The 19,276-nt window shown below is 37.9% G+C and overlaps 1 protein-coding gene across 9 annotated transcripts in view; it reads left to right on the top strand.

Moving 5' to 3' along the window:
- Positions 1 to 13,263, top strand: part of LAMA4 (laminin subunit alpha 4) — a 209,616-nt gene extending 196,353 nt beyond the window's left edge. For all 9 annotated transcript variants that reach the window (XM_054254353.2, XM_078369971.1, XM_054254352.2 and 6 more), the window contains 7 exons: positions 1,196 to 1,385; positions 2,062 to 2,217; positions 3,454 to 3,613; positions 6,211 to 6,341; positions 7,440 to 7,533; positions 7,986 to 8,105; positions 12,541 to 13,263. In XM_054254353.2, coding sequence (XP_054110328.2) covers positions 1,196 to 1,385; positions 2,062 to 2,217; positions 3,454 to 3,613; positions 6,211 to 6,341; positions 7,440 to 7,533; positions 7,986 to 8,105; positions 12,541 to 12,686 — 997 coding nt within the window. In that variant the 3' untranslated portion in view covers positions 12,687 to 13,263. The remainder of the gene's footprint in view (positions 1 to 1,195; positions 1,386 to 2,061; positions 2,218 to 3,453; positions 3,614 to 6,210; positions 6,342 to 7,439; positions 7,534 to 7,985; positions 8,106 to 12,540) is intronic.
- Positions 13,264 to 19,276: the final 6,013 nt, after the last annotated feature.

Genomic DNA, 19,276 nt, shown 5'->3' with positions numbered 1-19,276 from the left:
CATACAAATTGCTTCCAGATTGTATATGGGAGTGTATTTGAACTGCTAGAAAGTTAATAAGGAAAGGCATTGAAAATACAAATACTCTTGTATGTCTGTGACCCTCCAGCTATCTCCAACCCCATCACCTCTTTCCAGTATTTCACAGATCTCAAGGTTACCTGATACTACTGAAAAATTATAGTTTTAGCACCAAAATATTTTTATATAGGTCTTACATAGCTCTGTCAAACATTCACAGAGGCAAAGCATTCAATAAGAAATCTCTCATGCCTTATAATTTGCTACTTGCCTAACAGGCAGAATCAGTATTTTGTATTTTTTAGGAATAATTCAGAGTTAATCAAACTAGAAGGTAACCTAATAAATTTATATTATCCATAGCCTGGGGCTAAATTTCTAGAAGGTTTTGTTTAATTTCTACACATTCAGGTGGCTGCTTTTTACATATGTTATCCATTAATTAATTTTTATTGGGAAAACAATTTAGTCTGTATTTTACATAGCACACAAGTGATATTACATTATTTGTATTGCTCACAAATATTTTGTCCCCATGAATAAGCTTCTTTAACATATATATTTTTACTAAATTGTAGTCTTCTTTTTTTTTTGAGACAAAATCTTGCTCTGTCATTCAGGCTGGAGGGCAGTGGCATGATCATGACTCACTGCAGCCTCAATATTCTAGGCTCAAGTGATCCTCCCACCTCAGCCTCCCAAGTAGCTGAGGCTACAGGTGTGCACCACCATCCTTGGCTAATTTTTTAAAATTTTTTCATGAGATGGGGTTCCACTATGTTGCCCAAGCTAGTCTTATACTCCCAGCCTCAAGTGATCCTCCTGCTTTGGCCTCCCAAATTGCTGGGATTATAGGCTGAGCCACAGCACCCAGCCTGCAGCCATATTTTCAAAGCAAGATACAGTAATATCCTTAACTGAAACAGCATTTCCTTAAATGTGGAATACATCCTTGTTGTCTAAGGAAGTAGAGAAGAATTTACATTTTTGAACTAGCCATGCTAATTTAATATTCATTAATAATATTACGTATGGAATAATTAGTAGTAATGTGCTTAGGACTAGATAGAATGGCTACTTAGTTATTCTTCCTTACACTGTATTATTTTAAGAAGTTAGAGATCATCCTCAGTCTCATTTTACCTATGATAATCCCTTTCTTTTCATTTACCAGATCTCAGTTTTCCATTCGCCTGAGAACTCGCTCCTCCCATGGCATGATCTTCTATGTCTCAGATCAAGAAGAGAATGACTTCATGACTCTATTTTTGGCCCATGGCCGCTTGGTTTTCATGTTTAATGTTGGCCACAAGAAACTGAAGATTAGAAGCCAGGAGAAATACAATGACGGACAGTGGCATGATGTAAGTTGAAGGCAGAGAACAGCATTATCAGCAAATGGCTACCATTGTCAAAGGGACACTAGTGGCCCTCCATTACTCTTTCTAGAAATATCCATTTTAAAATTCTGCTGCATGCTCAGAATTCAATTTCAAAAAAAAAATCGTATTCCTTATAAAAGTCTTGAGGCATACTGCTTAAAAAGAGACACAGGCTAAGTGTAATTATTTTAACCTTCAGTAGCCAACATAAACTGAAATGTGGTTTTTAATAATTTCTCACTTATTCTCTACTGCCAATAGATTTTTAATTTTCAAAAATTATTATGGACTGTCATTTATTGACTAAGCTGTGGAAGATAAAAAGCGAATAGTAAATCAGGAAGACAGGATACCACAGGGAGAGTAGATAAATATTGAAAGCAATTTGGTGGGTATGTAATGGCAAAAGTAAGCAATGTAACATGCATTACAATTAATCACAAGAAATTTAAGTGGGAGAGAACAACTGCATCGCCAGAAACCTACTAAACAGAAGAGATAAACTCCTGATCTTCAGAGAAGGTACCAGTTTTTAGATAAACGTTTTGAAGACTTCCCACAGCACTGCAATAGCAAAATTGGGAGAAGAGGAAACAACAGCCTTTTCTCCAGTCTTGGAATGTACCTGAGATGCGCTATTTTCCTTCTCTTCATGCAGGTGATATTTATTCGGGAAAAGAGCAGTGGCCGACTGGTGATTGATGGTCTTCGAGTCCTAGAAGAAAGTCTTCCTCCTACTGGAGTTACCTGGAAAATTAAGGGTCCCATTTATTTGGGAGGTGTGGCTCCTGGAAAGGCTGTGAAAAATGTTCAGGTAAGCCAGGCAGGATCAGGTAAAGCCACTGACCTTTAGAGCCAGAAGATCATCTAATTGAGGCCCTCGTTTCACAGAGGAGGAAACTGGAAAGTAGCACAAGTAAAACTAGTTTTCTGGAGATGGGATATCAAAGTAAGTACTGCCCTGTGGGCTGCCTGTCTGCCCTGCGGCATGACAAAGTCAGAAGTCATCTTTTGATTCTGAGGTAGATGTGAAATGAAAAAAGCTTCACAGGCATAAATTATCATAAAAATGTATGTCTCAAGGGGATCTTATTTGTTCAGGAAGTACCTATGCTTTTAATGTAAAGAGATAACAAAAAAGAAAGCAAGTCATTGCATTATAGATTATTGAGTGAATAAAAGATTTCATGTCATTATGCAGACTACAATCCCATTTTTAGTTTCTTACACGCAGACACACACACACACACAATTTGTAAATGTATAAAGGAAATGTGGTTACCCTGGGGAGAAGTGAGAATATAGTAGAAAAATATTTGTGCAATTTAAAAATTAAAAATATTACACTTTTTAAAATATTTAGCAATAAAAGGAATGCATCAAAGAACTACATTTTTCTTAACATAAATATAGGTTGATTTTAGCAATGTTGAAAATAATTTTTAAGACCCATTAATATATGTAGATGAAGCAAAAAAGATGGTTTACATTATAATTCGATTTTAGATAAGCAGCCCCAATTCCATGGCAGTCTCCTTTTGAAAATGTCCAAATGCAGTACAAAATCAGTTATCAAAAGTGGCCCCAGTTTCTTGTTCTGTGATACAAAACATTCTCAACCACAAACACAGCTTATGAAACCAGAACCGAAAGCTTTCTGCTGTTTATTTGGCAATGGTAGATTTAAGTAAAGAACTGTGCTAGTCCTAATCAGCCTTAGGTGATCTTGGCACAGCTGTCATTCTTGAGGGAAAACAAGATACTTCTAAATATTCAATTTGAAAACCACAGCTGCAACTTATTTTGTTAAAGTATAATATGAAAATGTCCATAGCTTAATTACTACAGCTTGACATTATCAAATACAAAATTCCAGCTTCAAACAAGTTAAAAAGCAACTACCCAGGAAAGTATCAATCATTCAGATAGCTGAAATAAATAAAACAAGGAATTACTTGGTTTCCCTCAGGACTCAAACCCCCTCATTTTGCTTCCCCTTGGTGCATCTGTGTTGAGAAAATGGATTTTAAGAAATGTCTTCTTTCCTCAGATTAACTCCATCTACAGTTTTAGTGGCTGTCTCGCCCATCTCCAGCTCAATGGGGCCTCCATCACCTCTGCTTCTCAGACATTCAGCGTGACCCCTTGCTTTGAAGGCCCCATGGAAACAGGCACTTACTTTTCAACAGAAGGAGGATACGTGGTTCTAGGTAACATTAGTTATGTTAAAAGTATGAGTCATGAAATGCTTCTTTCCTGGAGATGGCTAACAGAGAATATCAGGCCCAGAGTCAAAATTTAAGAATGCCAAACTCAGCCTTAGACGATGACCTCTTTCCATAAAGACCACCTTTCTCCCTGCTGCACTCCAAACCACGCATGCAATCTCCATCCTTCTATTCTCTCCCTAACCAGGCTTCTCCACAGCTGCCAAACTTCTGGATGAAGACCACCTAGGCTCCTCTGGAATGTCTATGCTGCTCCGTGGCCTGGGCCATGTCAGTTCTTGGCCACCTTGCTCCTCAAAGTGTTGCTCTGCTCCTTCTTGGAATGAACCATTGTACTACTAAAGGAAGTTCCACTTCCTCCCTGTGATCTGAAACACCAGCAGACACTATTTTTCAGAAATTTTTATTTCTGGATTTTTGTTATTCTCCTTGATCATTACTCACTCATTTATTGAACAATTTTTATTGTATGCCTCCCGTAAGGCAGTCTCTATGCCAGATGACGGGACATAACAGCTCTAAAAATAAATAAAATCCTAGCAGAGTACACGCAATCATCATCTAATTCATTCCAAGAACATTCTATGGAGCAATCACTGTGTGAGGAAGACACCAGAATAAGTGCCTGGAATGAGGACAGGAAAGAGTATAAAGCTGCATGTTCCTTGCTCTCAGGACACTTAGGTACTTTGCACATCCCCTGAATACAGAAATCACAATACAGTCAAGTATACTTTTTAAACCACCACCAAATCCAGTAGAACACCCAGAGGTAATACTTCCTCTATTGTCTAGCTCATGATTTTACTCCCCTGCCTCACCCACCTTCTGCACTAAAACACTCACACTCATACTCCCAATTCTCAGCCTTTCATGGAATTTCAGTGCTAAGAACTCTAATGGTTTGGACAGCTGGAAACGCAGAGTAAACTGCACAATTTATGTACTACTCCATGAGCATTAATAGCAGGAAATTCTTTTACATGATTTACAAGACACATCAAGTGAACATTATTTAAATGCTCTGGTTTGCAATGAGTCTCTTGGAGTAAACACAACTATTCGTAATAAGAATGTTGTTGGATCACCTCAGTAACAGCTCCTAAATACTTTCTCTACTCTTTCTTCTCTGAAATGCTGTACAGCACTGGGACCAGTTAGGTTCTTGTTTAATAATTTTTTTTATTTAATGGATTTTGATATTTGCTTTGTCTACATTTTTCTCTGGTCTTTTTTAAAATTTATTTATTGTACTTTAAGTTCCAGGGTACATGTGCAGAACATGCAGGTCTGCTACGTAGGTGTACACATGGCATGGTGGTTTGCTGCATCCATCACCCCATTATCTACATTAGGTATTTCTCCTAATGCTATCCCTCCCCTAGCCCCCTACCCCCCAACAATCCCCGGTGTGTAATATTTCCTCCCTTTATCCATATGTTCTCACTGTTCAACACCCACTTATGAGTGGGAACATGCAGTATTTGGTTTTCTGTTCTTACGTCAATTTGCTGAGAATGATGGTTTCCAGCTTCATCCATGTCCCTGCCAAGGACATGAACTCATTCTTTTTTATGGCTGCATAGTATTCCATGGTGTATATGTGCCACATTTTCCTTATCCAGTCTATCATTGATGGGCATTTGGGTTGGTTCCAAATCTTTGCTATTGTGAACAGTGCTGCAGTAAACATACGTGTGCATGAGTCTTTATAACAGAATGATTTATAATCCTTTGGGTATAAACTCAGTAATGGGATTGCTGGGTCAAATTTTATTTCTATTTCTAGATCCTTAAGGAATCGCCACACTGTCTTCCACAATGGTTGAACTAATTTACACTCCCTCCCACAGTGTAAAAGCATTCCTATTTCTCCACATCCTCTCCAGCATCTGTTGTCTCCTCATTTTTTAATGATCACCATTCCAACTGGCTTGAGACGGTATCTCAGTGAGGTTTTGATTTGCATTTCTCTAGTGACCAGTGATGATCTTTTTTTTCATATGTTTGTTGGCTGCATACGTCTTTTTTTGAAAAGTGTCTTTATTTTAAAATACAGGTCCAATCAGGATAGCTTTCTTGCTCAGTGACTGCAAAATAAAGCCTAACCTCCATACTTCAGCACTAGAGCCCTTCCCAGTCTGGCTCCCACTTACCATGCCTCCTTCTCCCCTGGCAGGGACAGTCCAGCCACAGTGGCCTTCACAATGCTCTCCAAGCATTCCAGCCTCTGTATCTGCGTTCAGTCTACTTCCTCTGCCCAGATTGCCCTGTCCGGCTCACTTGAGAAATACTCAGCAGTGCTGCTCCTACTTAGAATTAATTTCTCCTATGCTGAGCTCTCGTAACACATATTTTATATGCTGTTCCCAGCCTCACACCCCACAACAGGACTGATGTGTTCATTATCTTCTTTCCTCATAGAACTTTCCACAGTGAATTTGACATGGAAAAGCCACTTTCTGAAAAATGCATCAAGCTTTTATAAATGGATACAAAGATACATAATTACAAAATCACACCATAGTTACAAATATTATCTTGCTATTCTTGGGAGTTTATAGTATTTATCTCCACAGATGAATCTTTCAATATTGGATTGAAGTTTGAAATTGCATTTGAAGTCCGTCCCAGAAGCAGTTCTGGAATCCTGGTCCACGGCCACAGTGTCAATGGGGAGTACTTAAATGTTCACATGAAAAATGGACAGGTACTGTCTGAAAAGTGTAACCATTTGTTTCATCTGATCTTGGATTCTAGATCTGAAGCAGATATATTTCACAGAATTATTTCATCAATCTTTCCTAATTGAAAAGAAAAATAGGAAAGCTGTAACATGAAATGTAAATGTGGGCAATATTTGGATTCAGATTCCTATGTTGAAAGTTGATCTGATAAATATGAAGAGTGATGAAAATATGGCAAAATTACCCAAAAAAAATCACCAGTAACAACATAAAAAGTTTTAACAAAAGAATGAGAAGCATTTTTTTTCACCAAATGGAATCAGCAAACCTAACTATCAAAATCAACAAACACTAAAACAAACATCTTTCTAAATATCTATAATATATGTATATCAGATATCATGTAGGTGTACCAAATATGTATATATAGTATACATGTTATTCTCAATTGATAGAAATAAAAAATTATGTTATAATTAAATGCCACTTTCATCCTAAAATATTACTAACGAATATTCATGGAAGTATTCAGGCAAATATTAAGAAAAAAGTAAATTTTCATTTATGCTGCTAACTTAATACAACAGATTTTTATTTGGGTTCTAGTACATTCTATTAAATTATATTGAGCCATCATAATAAAATGTATCCCTACTAGGTGCTTACTATATTCTAAATGCTTTCCATAGATTAACTCATTTAATCTTCCCAATTATCTCTATTTTGTGTAGGTAACAGTATCGATTTTAATTTACAAATGGGAAAACTGGGGCAGAGAGTAAGTTAAATAGGAGACTGGCCGTCTAGCTTCAAAGTCCAAGTTCTTCACCAACACTGTAACCTGATTTGTATAACACACTCCACCTTTAGCAATTAAAGGGATTCATCCTATTTCTTATTGTCCCTCTCTCCCTGTTTTCTCATTTTGTTCTCTCCCCAAGGAGCACCCCCAGTTGAACCTATTTCTATAGCCTGCCAAAGAGTGACCCCTTGTGTTCAAATTGCAAAGCTAATCATGTGTGAATATTTGTTGAAGTATTGCTTCACTGTGGTAAATTAAGAAATTCGGTTTTATCACAATGAGGATAAACTAAATCATAGAATTTGCCCTATATTTGCAGGTCATAGTGAAAGTCAATAATGGCCTCAGAGATTTTTCCACCTCAGTAACACCCAAGCAGAGTCTCTGTGATGGCAGATGGCACAGAATTACAGGTGAGGAAAGCTGGGTGTCCTGGGGAGCCTGCACACCCAACTGTAAGATTATGACCTGGCAGAACTTAGGCTCTCACTTATATGATAGGTAACACGTGACAGTCTAAAAGTAGACAAGAAAAGAAAATCATGTCATTATACTAATATGTGTATATTTAATCCACATGTGATTCAAAAATATAAATGCTACAAAATAGTGTTGAGGAATTGCTTAAATAATGCACAACTTAAAGAGCAAAAAAAGTAGCACAAGAATATTCTAAATATTCTCCCGTTTTAAGAAAAATGTTACTTACAGCCATTTCTTGGTTAGACATCTTTGATGATTTTAATAATATAGAAGAAAGTATGGGTTTTATTTATAAATAAAAGCAATTACTATGATAGTCTTTCTCATGTAAAAATTCATCACCCCAGTGCCACTTATGACCAGCCTTTGCCCTGCATTTCAGTTATTAGAGATTCAAATGTGGTTCAGTTAGATGTGGACTCTGAAGTAAACCACGTGGTTGGACCCCTGAATCCACAATCAATTGATCACAGGGAACCTGTGTTTGTTGGAGGTGTTCCAGGTAAGCCTTGTTTAAAAGGAAAAGTTTCCAATTCAAAAAACTGAGTTCTCATAATTGTTATTATAGAATTGAACCATGTGTTTTCATGATACACCCAGTTACTCAAAGGATTTTATATACAGTGTCCTTTAAAAGGCAAAAGCACAATAAAGTGACACATAAGATCTAGCCTCCAGCATTCTAGCTGGTAGCTGTTACTCTCCCTTGCCATATTTGCTTATTTTTTTTCTTTCCTTTCCCTTTTAAGTACCCTCCACACACATACACATGGTGAAACACATACCCTATTTTATCTCAAACACAAAGAAAACTCACTGACTAACACTACAGTGGGATCTGAGAACTTTGGAGGATTAAGTTTGCTGTGAATTGCTCCCCTTCCTCAGTAGGAAAAAGCACAGTTCTCTGTCCATGATTAGTCTGAACTGCAAAAACAGCTGCAGACCATAAGTTGTTATTCGCTGGTAGTGACATTCCCTGAGAGAGGTTCCCAGCTGCAATTCTGCAAACATCATCAGTCACTGCTGCTGTCATCTGCCAAGAATTGTGTATAATCCAGGATGGTAACAGGACACTCATGGACAAGACACACACATCCCAATTGTTTTAAACCTCTGAAGCAAGGACCATGTCTTCATATTGAATGAGTTTGTTTTCACACATTTCATTATCTCAGAAAACCTGAATGTTCTGGCTGGGGAGTGGGATTTAAAAAGGAAATAACCCAGCTTTTGCAGCTGGAAATTGGTGGGGAGTTTTGAATTGACATATCATAGCTGTACATATTTTGGGGGTACATGTGATATTTTGATACCTGCATACAATGTGTAATGATCAAATCCGGATAATTGCAATATCCGTCACCTAAAACATTTATCTTTTCTTTGTGTTGGTAACATTACAATTCTTCTCTGCTAGCTATTTTGAAATATACAATAAATTATTCTTAACTATAATTTCCCTATTCAACTATAAAATACTAGAAATTATTCCTTCTATCTAACTGTATTTTTGTACCCATTAAGCAACTTCATCTCCTTCTGCCTTCCTGTCCCAGCCTCTAGTAACTACCAACTACTCTCTACCTCTCTTCATGAGATCTACTTCTTAAGCTCATATATATGAGTGAGAACATATGATATTTGTCTTTTCATGCTTGGATTGGTGGAGATTTTAATAATCTTCTAATAGATAATTTTTAGACTGACACATAAAGACAATGCTTTAATTAAGAGGGCAAGAAAGCACACATAAAATTAAGCATCTGACCTTGGGTACTCCAAAAAGAGTTAACAACCAAGTACTCTTTTTTGTGTGAATTTTTCTAATACTAGTATTGACAGTAATGGTAACCCAGTGTGAAAAGAAGATTTGAGACCCTTGCAAAGCAACTCTTCTCCTTTGTCTCCCCCTTCCACTCCCCTCTCCATTCCCCAGTCCTCTCTCTATTCCTGACTTTAGATTTGAAAGGATTCTGGCAAAGGCCAGCACTGCACTTCATGCAGGTGCAGCATGAAAAAGTCTCACGTCAGTGCACATTTCTGCACATTGCTTCCCTCCAGAAATCACAACACACTTTAAAGTGTTTCACAGATTCCCTAGCATTTCCAGGATTAAATTCACCATAGCATGCAAGCTCCTTGACCATCTCTCTCCCTCATCCCTGCCTTTGGGATCTCTCTATACCTTCTGGGACTTGCAGTTCCTAAATGTTCGATGATGGTCTCTTTACTCCAGGCCTCTGCATAAGGGAACTGGGCCTCCATTTCTGGCAAATGTTCTTCATTTCCTCCCCTAGTACCTTTGTAAGGAACAACTTCCCCCATTCCTCCTCAACCTAACTCCTATTGACCTTTAGGACTCAGCTCAGACTTTTCTTAACACACACACGTCCCTTTCCCCCTAGGATGTGCATGCATACCACTGTTGTAGCACTTGGCACAGAATACTGTTGTAACTAAGTAGTACTGATGGCAGGGAACATGACTATATTCAACACACAGCATGGATTGCCTATTAAGCACTGTGCTAGGCTTTGGGAGGTGGACATGGAAGTTGGAGTATTTGTTCTTCACTATGCACCCAACGTTCTTACTATATTTTTCAAACAAATATTTCTTTTTGACTTTTGTTTGTTTGCTTTCACAGTCTGATCCCAGCCTCACACACTGCCATCATCCTCACTACAAAAGTTGCTAAGCCCCAACAGACTGGATGGGCAAGATGTACCTAAAGCCAAATGCAGCCTGTCTGAGACACAGAATGAATAGCAAACTTTAGCTAATGAGCCAGCACAGGAGGTAGTAGGCCGGGAGGGTGTAACCACGAGCGCATGCACCACTGCAGCTTTTAATTCCATCTAAGAATTATGCCAGCAAGCCTAGAACAAAAGCAATTATAATTTAAGATAAAATGTAATTCATCATATCATTTTGAGCTGTTCAAGGTTAATTCCACTAAAATTACATCAGGAACCAGGCATTAAGAAGGATAACTGAAGAAGTTAGGCTAAATAAAACCCCTAAATGCACTGAATTCTCCAAGAATCTCACTCAGAACTCTAGTGACTTATTATTTCTATCCATAAAAAGCTAATGCATAAAATTCATAGAACTGCAAATCAAAAAAATCAACTTTAGTGTGTGATCATTTTGAAATTAAAGATTAGAGATTTTTTTTCTGACAGATGTGGTGGCTCATGCCTGTAATCCTGGCACTTTGGGAAGCCAAGGTGGGTGGATCACTTGAGCTCAGGAGTTTGAGATCAGCCTGGCCAACATGGTGAAACCCCATCTCTACTAAAGATATAAAAATTAACTGAGTGTTGTGCTGTGCGCCTGTAATCCCTCCAGCTACTCAGGAGGCTGAAGCAGGAGAATTGCTTGAACCTGGGAGGCAGAGACTGCAGTGAGCAGAGATTGCACCACTGTACTCCAGCCTGGGCAACAGAGTGAGACTCTGTCTCAAAATAATAATAATAAAATAAAATGTTTTTGTTAATGTAAACTACCCACGGGTCTAAGCATTCATTCCTCTACTGAAAATCTTGCATTATTTTCATATAGTCAAGCCTTCAACATGTAAACATTTGCTCTTAAAATTATGCATTAATTTCAATAATCAATTACTTAGGGTTCTAGGGCACTGTACTGTCACTACCTACAATTAATTGTGTGGTGAATTATTCAGGCCATTAACTGCTACATAAATTATTACCTCCAGATGATTTCCCTCATAAGCCAAAGGATGGTAAGCTTGGGCATAATAAAAACCCATGTTCTAAGTCTGGTCTCCAAAGTAAGCAGAAGTATTAGATGTTCTACCCCTCATAAGCTTTCCTGTTCACTCATTTCTTACCCAGATGATGAAGTACACTGAGCAGGCTTAAAGAATATGTATAGTTACACTAATCTAGAGACAATAAAGGGAATTGATCTCTCATGCCCCTTCCAAATCTAAAACTTCTATGATTATAATTCTAAATATGAAATGCCATTTCCATGATTTATTTTCAGTACATAGCTTCTGTATATTCTTACCCTACATTGCTTAGAAAACATTACAGCTGCTTGCTGATGTCTTGTTTGCTGTTCTATGTTCCTTCCTGAATTACTGATTTCTAAGTGTTTCCATCCTCTATCTGCTACTGCTCACATATCTGTGTGTAAATACTAATAAGCTTTGGCTAAATGGATTTTAATTTTATGATATTTCTAAGCTCTCTAAATTGTTTTAAATTATATTGCTTCCATCATCCTAACATATTTAATTGTGTCTGTACAATTAATAAGCACAAGGCTTCCTCTAGATTTCTAATTAAGATAGGAGGAGAAAGTTCCCTGGCATAACACAGGGCACCTGTGCCCACACAAAGACTAAGAGAGTTATCATTACCCTATGTATAGTTCTTAAACCCTGAGCTCAGAAAAATTAAGTTTTAGTTTATTTGGGTTCATTATTTTCTCATTATATTTTATGAACAGGCAAAAATGTAGAGGCTTAAGGGTGAAGGGTAATAAATTAAACAGAAATATTAACCAAGTCCAAATATAGTGTGGAAGCTACAGTTTCTTTCCTCCTTCTTAGCAAAGCATACATTATAAGAGAGGCCCAGGTGAAATTAACTTTTAAAAACATAGGTAGATTATGAAAATCCACTGCTGAGGCTTACACTTAAGTGGTAAATTTCAGCCTTGAAAGACAGTTACAATATACAGAAATCTGATCATGGAAAATATGGCAAAACATTAAAATTACCACATGTTCACAGGACTTCACAAGCAAATAAAGTTCCTGAGAAATGAGTCAATTATAATAGTCCACTTTTGAAATGTAAATCATGTTGATGCAAGTATGTTTACTTTTACCAGAAAGTAATATTTGGGCTTGCAATACCTCAATTGCAATCTTTGATTTTATTACTTGCTCTTTTCAGAATCTCTACTGACACCACGCTTGGCCCCCAGCAAACCCTTCACAGGCTGCATACGCCACTTTGTGATTGATGGACACCCAGTGAGCTTCAGTAAAGCAGCCCTGGTCAGCGGCGCCGTGAGCATCAACTCCTGTCCAGCAGCCTGACACAACAGAGCATAGCTGCCCAAATACAAAGTTCTTTAGAGAACTGAAAGAAACACAAAGCCAGCCAGGAGGAACAGCAACTCTTCCTTCTGGTGGAAGCTTTCATCTAGTTGAACAGGACTTAAATGAATCATCAGGGACTGGATATTCCTTATTTCTCATTTGGATTCTTACCTTGAGTCCAAAATGTCTGCAATGGACAACAACGGAAGGAGTGGCAAACTTACCTGTATTGAGAGCACACGCAATTCCTCCTGGTGAAATTACTGTTTCAGTTTCTAATAAAATAGAAGGGATTCTGAATAAACACTTGCACACATTTTTGAAGTGTGGCTAGATTCTCAGATTCACCTTTCTTTCAGGGAAGATAACTTTCAATCTGTATAAAAATTTCTGTGTCCTAAACTGCCTTCCTTTATTTTGAAGAGACTTACTAACTTAGATATAATCTAAAATTAGATGATAGATTTGGTTTTAGCCCTTTTGTTTGGTCTATCAATATAAGAAGAATATTTTAGGTTTATAGCTGCAGTTACCAAGGTTTAATAAAGTAAATTTCTAACAGATTACCAGAAAATGTAGTATAATTTAATTTTTTTCTAAATGAGAAAAAAGGAAATGAACTACTTTTTTCCCTTCCTTATCTCTTTAAAAGAAAAATAAAATTGTACATGAGAGGAGGCTCCTGTAGGTTATTACCATTATTGTGTGTTCTATAGGAATCATTGAGGACATCACAGCAAAAACAGTAGGTCAAAATCATAAAATTCAATTTAAGAGTATACAAGTCCTTTTATTAAGTTTGCTCCTAGCCTGGGCAACATAACGAGATCCTATCTCTACAAAAAAATGTGTAGATGGGCACACAACTATAGTCCCAGCTACTTGGGAGGCTGAGTTGGGAGGACTGTTTAAGCTCAGGAGTTCAAGGCTATAGTGAGCTATGACTGCTGGCAGCACCACTGCACTCCAGCCTGGGCAACAGAGTGAGATCCTATGTCAAAATCAAAGTGTTTTCCCCACATACCTGCAACACAACCAGTCTTACTTCTAAAATGTTACAATCTTTTTCCCAAGTAGCTACATTAATAAAGTCTAGAAAAAGGGGCTTGAATAGCTGGTAAATGTTAAACTGTAGAAACGAAAGAATTATATCTGAAAAACTCAATGCAGAAGACAAAATAAGAGAAAACAGGCCCTGATATCAACAGAATTAACAATACATAAAGGGAGTAACTTTTGAGGGGAGAGGGTATAAAATATTTTGAGGAATTACCAAGGGGAGTAAAACAATGTTGCCTTGAAGTGATTATATATATATTACCTGTTTGTATCTATGTGCGGACCTACCTATATCCCCCTGCTACCCTTCTGTCTGAAATACATAAAAAATGATAATGTTGAAGATATCAGTGGAAATAGCTACTGTCTATTCCTAGAGGACTGTGTCAGCCACTATGATAAGCTAAAGTTAATTATTTTATTTGTTCATTCCACCAATCCTTTGAGGTAATATTTGCAGCTCAGATAACCTGCCCACTGTCAGTCAGCTAGACCAAGAAGCCAGCAGTCAAAACAAGGCTGCCAACCTCCAGGGGCAGAATGATTGTCACCTTGCTTACCCTGCCTCCAAAAACTATCTGCCTTCTGGCTGACCATCACCAGAGAGGTACCATAAAGGAGTGAGCTGTCGAGGTCTCACCGAGAAAAATCAAGAGGGTGCTTGCTTTGGCTCATCTAGAAGAGCAGCAAGTTTCTAGAGCCAATCCCTTCTTTAGGAGTGGGTGAGAGAAACCATTTCAGCATAACTGGCAGTGCAACACCATGATGGCCCCAACACCACACACACACACGTGCATCACATGCACACACGGAGTCTATATAAAGGGTGTAGAAAGGCAACTGAACAAGCCCTTGTCCAAAATGTGAGCACCACAAATTTTCATCTGTGTTATTCACTGATATGTTGCTGAGTCCAGTGCCTGGCAGCCAAGTATATGCTCATAATGAGTGAATTTAAGGGAAGCCTAGTTTCTATAAAGTTATTCCTTCACCTCACCTCCCAAGGCAACTGCTTGACTTGTAAATTTGCTGGAAGTCTGAGAAAAGGAAAAACAGAAAGTGACTTCTCCACTTGAGTTCAACTAAGCCCCAGAAATATCTGACTTGCCTGAGGGTGTGGGGAGAAGACTGAGGGAATAATGGCACAGGCCTCAAAGAAACGAATAGTGCTCCCTCGGGTCTCTGATAACTTCAAGTCCTGAAAAGTAGGTAAGAAGTTTGGCTACCATAAATAGGACCAGTCAGTTTCTAAACGGCACAGCACCAAAGGACACCATTCGCAGAGAAGACTGCTAGAAAGCAGGATGAGATGGGCAGAAGGTTGATGAGATTAAGGGTGAAAGCCTGACATCTGCCAAAGCATAAGACAGGAAGGCAGAAACTTGAGAGGAATGTAGCATGACCCTAGCAGCTGGAAGAAACAGTTGAATCTCTCAAGGAACTCAAGTGTAGTGATGCTGGCTGCTCAGGCTTGAGTCCCTCACCAGCCCAGCCAGACCATGAACAGCGAGCTAAATCAGCAACCTCAACAGAAGCTGTGTCAAGTGATCATGTCTAAAGGCTGTTGATTAATGAGCTGATGTCAGCTTGGTGGAAGGTTATGAAAGCATGGTGTCACTAGGTGCCCTAGGACCTATTTGTAATATTCCCTGACAGAAAGCTTACACCTGGAAATGTGAGAAATGTGGGAAGGCAATTTATTCAGGGTAAAAGCCTTAGAAGACTAAAGAATTCATACTGCTGAAAAAACTCTTATCTTCTTAATGTCTTTAAATCTGTCATGATGTCCCCATTATCATTCCTGATTTGGTAATTTGTGTCTTCTTTTTTTTCTGATAATTCTTCCTAGAGGTTTATCAATTTTATTAATCTTTTTTAAAAATCAGCTTTTGGTTCCATTGATTTTCTCTATTATTTATCTGCCCTTATATTATTGTTTCTGTTCTTATCTTTATTACTTCTTTCTTTCTGCTTATTTTGGATTTAGTTTGCTCATTTTTTTCTGTTTTCTTAAGGTGGAAGCTTAGATCATTGTCTCGAGATGTTTCTTCTTTTCTAATCAAAGAATTTATTACCTTAATACTCTCTAAGTGCTACTTTAGCTCCTCCCCATGCATTTTGATATGCTGTTTTCATTTTCATTCAGTTCAAAGCACTTTCTAATTTATTCAGTCATATCTTCTTTTATTTAGGGGTTATTCAGAAGTGCATCACTAAGTATTTGAATAGTTGGAGATTCTCTAGGTATCTTTCTGTTATTAATTTATAATTTAATTCTACTGTAAGACATACTTTGCATACCCTTCCATACGTTGAATACTTTTCAATTTATTGAAACTTGTTTTGTGGACTACAATATGTTCTACTTCGTACATTTTCCACGTGCACTTGAAAAGAATGTATTCTGCTGTTCCTCGTTAAAATGTTCCATATCACTTGTCACATCCTCTCTATCCCTACTGATTCTGTTTACTTGCTCTACCAGCTGAAATTCTGAACTACAAATGTGGAGTTATTTCTCCTTTCAATTGCATCAGTTTTTGCTTCATGTACTTTGAAGCTCTGGCATAAACATTTAAGATTGTTAGGTATTCTTGATGTCTTCACCCCTTTATCATTATGAATTGTCTCTCTTTACCTCTGTAAATTCTTTGCTCTGAAATCTTCTTGTCTGCTATTAATATAGCTACTCCAACTTTCTTCAGATTAATGTCTGCATGATATATCCATTTCTATCCATCTAGTACCATTGTTCTGCCTGAAAAACTTCCTTGAACATTTTTTAGAGTGCAGATCTGCTATTGATGAATTCTCTCAGCAGTTGTTTGGCTGAAAAGTCTTTACTTCACGTTCAAGGCGCTGTGGCTCATGCCTGTAATCCCAGCACTTTGGGAGGCTGAGCCAGGTAGATCACCTGAGGTCAGGAGTTCAAAACCTGCCTGGCCAACATGGTGAAACCCCGTCTCTACCAAAAATACAAAATTAGCCAGGAGTGGTAGCGATCACCTGTAGTCCCAACTACTCAGGAGGCTGAGGCAGGATAATCACTTGAACCCAGGAGGCAGAGGTTCCAGTGAGCCAAGATTGCACCATTGCATACTCCATCCTAGGCAAAAAGGGCAAAAATCTCCAAAAAAAAAAAAAGATATTGCTCTTTTGCCTTTTTGCCTTAATATTTTCTGATGAAAAGTGTGCTCTCATTCTTATTTTTCTCTGAATGCATGTGTCATTTACTATCAAGTTTTAAGATTTTCTCTTCAATTTAGTTATGACATTGTTTTTTTCCATGTTTCTTCTTCTTCAGGTTGGTTAAGCTACTTGAATCTGTGAGTTTATAGTTTTCATCAAATTTGGGGAAAATATGACCATTATTTCTTCAAATTTTTTTCTATCCCCTTCCCTTCTTCTGAGAAGCCACTTACATATAAATTAGACTACTTGATAACGAAATATAAAACTTATACTCTTTTTTAATTGCTTTTTTCTTTGTACTTAATGTCAGATAATTTCTATAGCCGTGTCTTCAAGTTCATTAATCTTTTCTTCTCCAGTATCTAATCTCTTAATCCTACTCAATGTATATTACTTCAGATACTGTATTTTTCCTCTCTAAAAGTTATATTTGAGCCATTTTTATGTCTTCCATTTATCTCTTCTTTATGCTTTTATCCACTACTTGAATGTTATTTATGGTAACTTGTCTATTGTTTTTGTCCATTTTCACACTGCTATAAAGAAAGAACTACTGACTGGGTAATTTAGGAAGTAAAGAGGTTTAACTCATTCACAGTTCCACAGGCTTAACAGGAAGCATGGCTAGGAGGCCTCAGGAAACTTACAATCATGGCAGAAGGCAAAGGGAAGCAAGCACATCTTAGCAAGGTGGAGCAGGAGAGAGAGAGGGAAAAGGGGGGAGTACATACACTTTTAAACAACCAGAGCTCATGACAACTCACTATCATGAGAACACCAAGGGGAAAATCCACCCCCATGATCCAATCGCCTACCACCAGCTCCCTCCCCCAAAACTGGGGTTTACAATTCAACATGAGATTTGGGTTGGGATACAGAGAATTTACTAATGCTGTCATTTTGAGTCTGTTTCTATCGACTAAAGATTGTCTTGACTGTGGATTGCATTTTGCTTTCTTTTTCTTTTTCTTTTTTTTTTTTTTTTTTTGCAAGGCCTGGTAATTTTTTATTAGATGCTAATCATTGTGAATGTTACACATTTGGTGCTGGCTTTTATTGTAGTTTTTATTTTTATTTTGAGCAGTTGTCTCCCTTTGGATAAGGTTAAGAGTTACTTGAAGTCAGTTTGATCCTTTCAAATGTTTCTCTTAAGCTATGTTAGCACAAGTCCAGAGTAGTCTTCAGTCTATTCCCATAACCCTAACCTAACCCTAACCCCCTTTGACAGTATTTTGCTGAAGACTCTACTCAATGATCCATGGACTATATTAAAAGATCTTTCCACTATTGCTGAAACACATATTCTTCCCGGCCTTGTATAAGCTCTGAGGAATTTTTCTTTTCTTTTCTTTTCTTGTTTTTCGTTGGGGGGTTGGCACAGTCTCACTCTATTGCCTAGGCTGGAGCACAGTGATGCAATCTCAGCTCACTGCAACCTCCACCTCCTGGGTTCAAGCGATTCTCCTGCCTCAGCCTTCCAAGTAGCTGGGATTACAGGTACCCACCACCATATCCGGCCAATGTTTTCATTTTTAGTAGAGATGGGGTTTCCCCATGTTGGCCAGGCTAGTCTCAAATGTCTGACCTCAAATGATCCGTCTGCCTCAGCCTCCCAAAGTGCCAGGATTACAGGTGTGAGCCACCACACCCAGCCCTTTGAGGAATTTTTCATCACTCCTTTCTCCTTCCTATCATTCTTTCTCCAGCCTCAGGCAATTTCCTGCCTCCATTTTGTTTTCTTCTTTTAAGAAATATTCCATTTTTATTTGGCAGACAAAATGAGGTTACTTCGAGATCATCTCGAGTCTCTCAAGGCTTTTTAAGCTTTGTTAAAGTCTTTAGTCTAGTGCCAGTTTGGATCTCTTATGAAAGCATGACCTTTCTGAGTCTACTCAATGCTCCATATGTTCAAGATCTTTCCACTTTAACTGGTTAGCCTTCAAACATCTCCCAGCTCTGTGAGTTTTTCATCTTATAACTCCCTGGCAGTTTTTCTTTTTCACCGAAGGTAATGTATATGCATCTATGTCTATTTAATTATAAGTTAATAAAGTTTTCATTTTAAAAGACTTTTATGTATATTTTCAGAAGCAGCAAGATAGACAAAAAACACACACACACACACACTGGTGAAAATTGTATCTGATTCTAAAGTCAGTCTTTTGGAAAAGACAATTTGACTAGATGGATGCTGACAGCCATTGAGAGAAAAGGAAAACAGGCTGAGTTTCTGGGGACTACCACAAGGAAAAAAATGAACAGAGAGCTGGCCCCAACCTCAAACGTGATCCTAGATCTAACCAAATTAAAAAATCCACATGAGGTTTCTCAGTATC

The sequence above is a fragment of the Callithrix jacchus genome, chromosome 4 (assembly GCF_049354715.1).
Source record: "Callithrix jacchus isolate 240 chromosome 4, calJac240_pri, whole genome shotgun sequence".
Taxonomy (NCBI): domain Eukaryota; kingdom Metazoa; phylum Chordata; class Mammalia; order Primates; family Cebidae; genus Callithrix; species Callithrix jacchus.
This window is presented reverse-complemented; position numbering and strand designations above follow the sequence as displayed.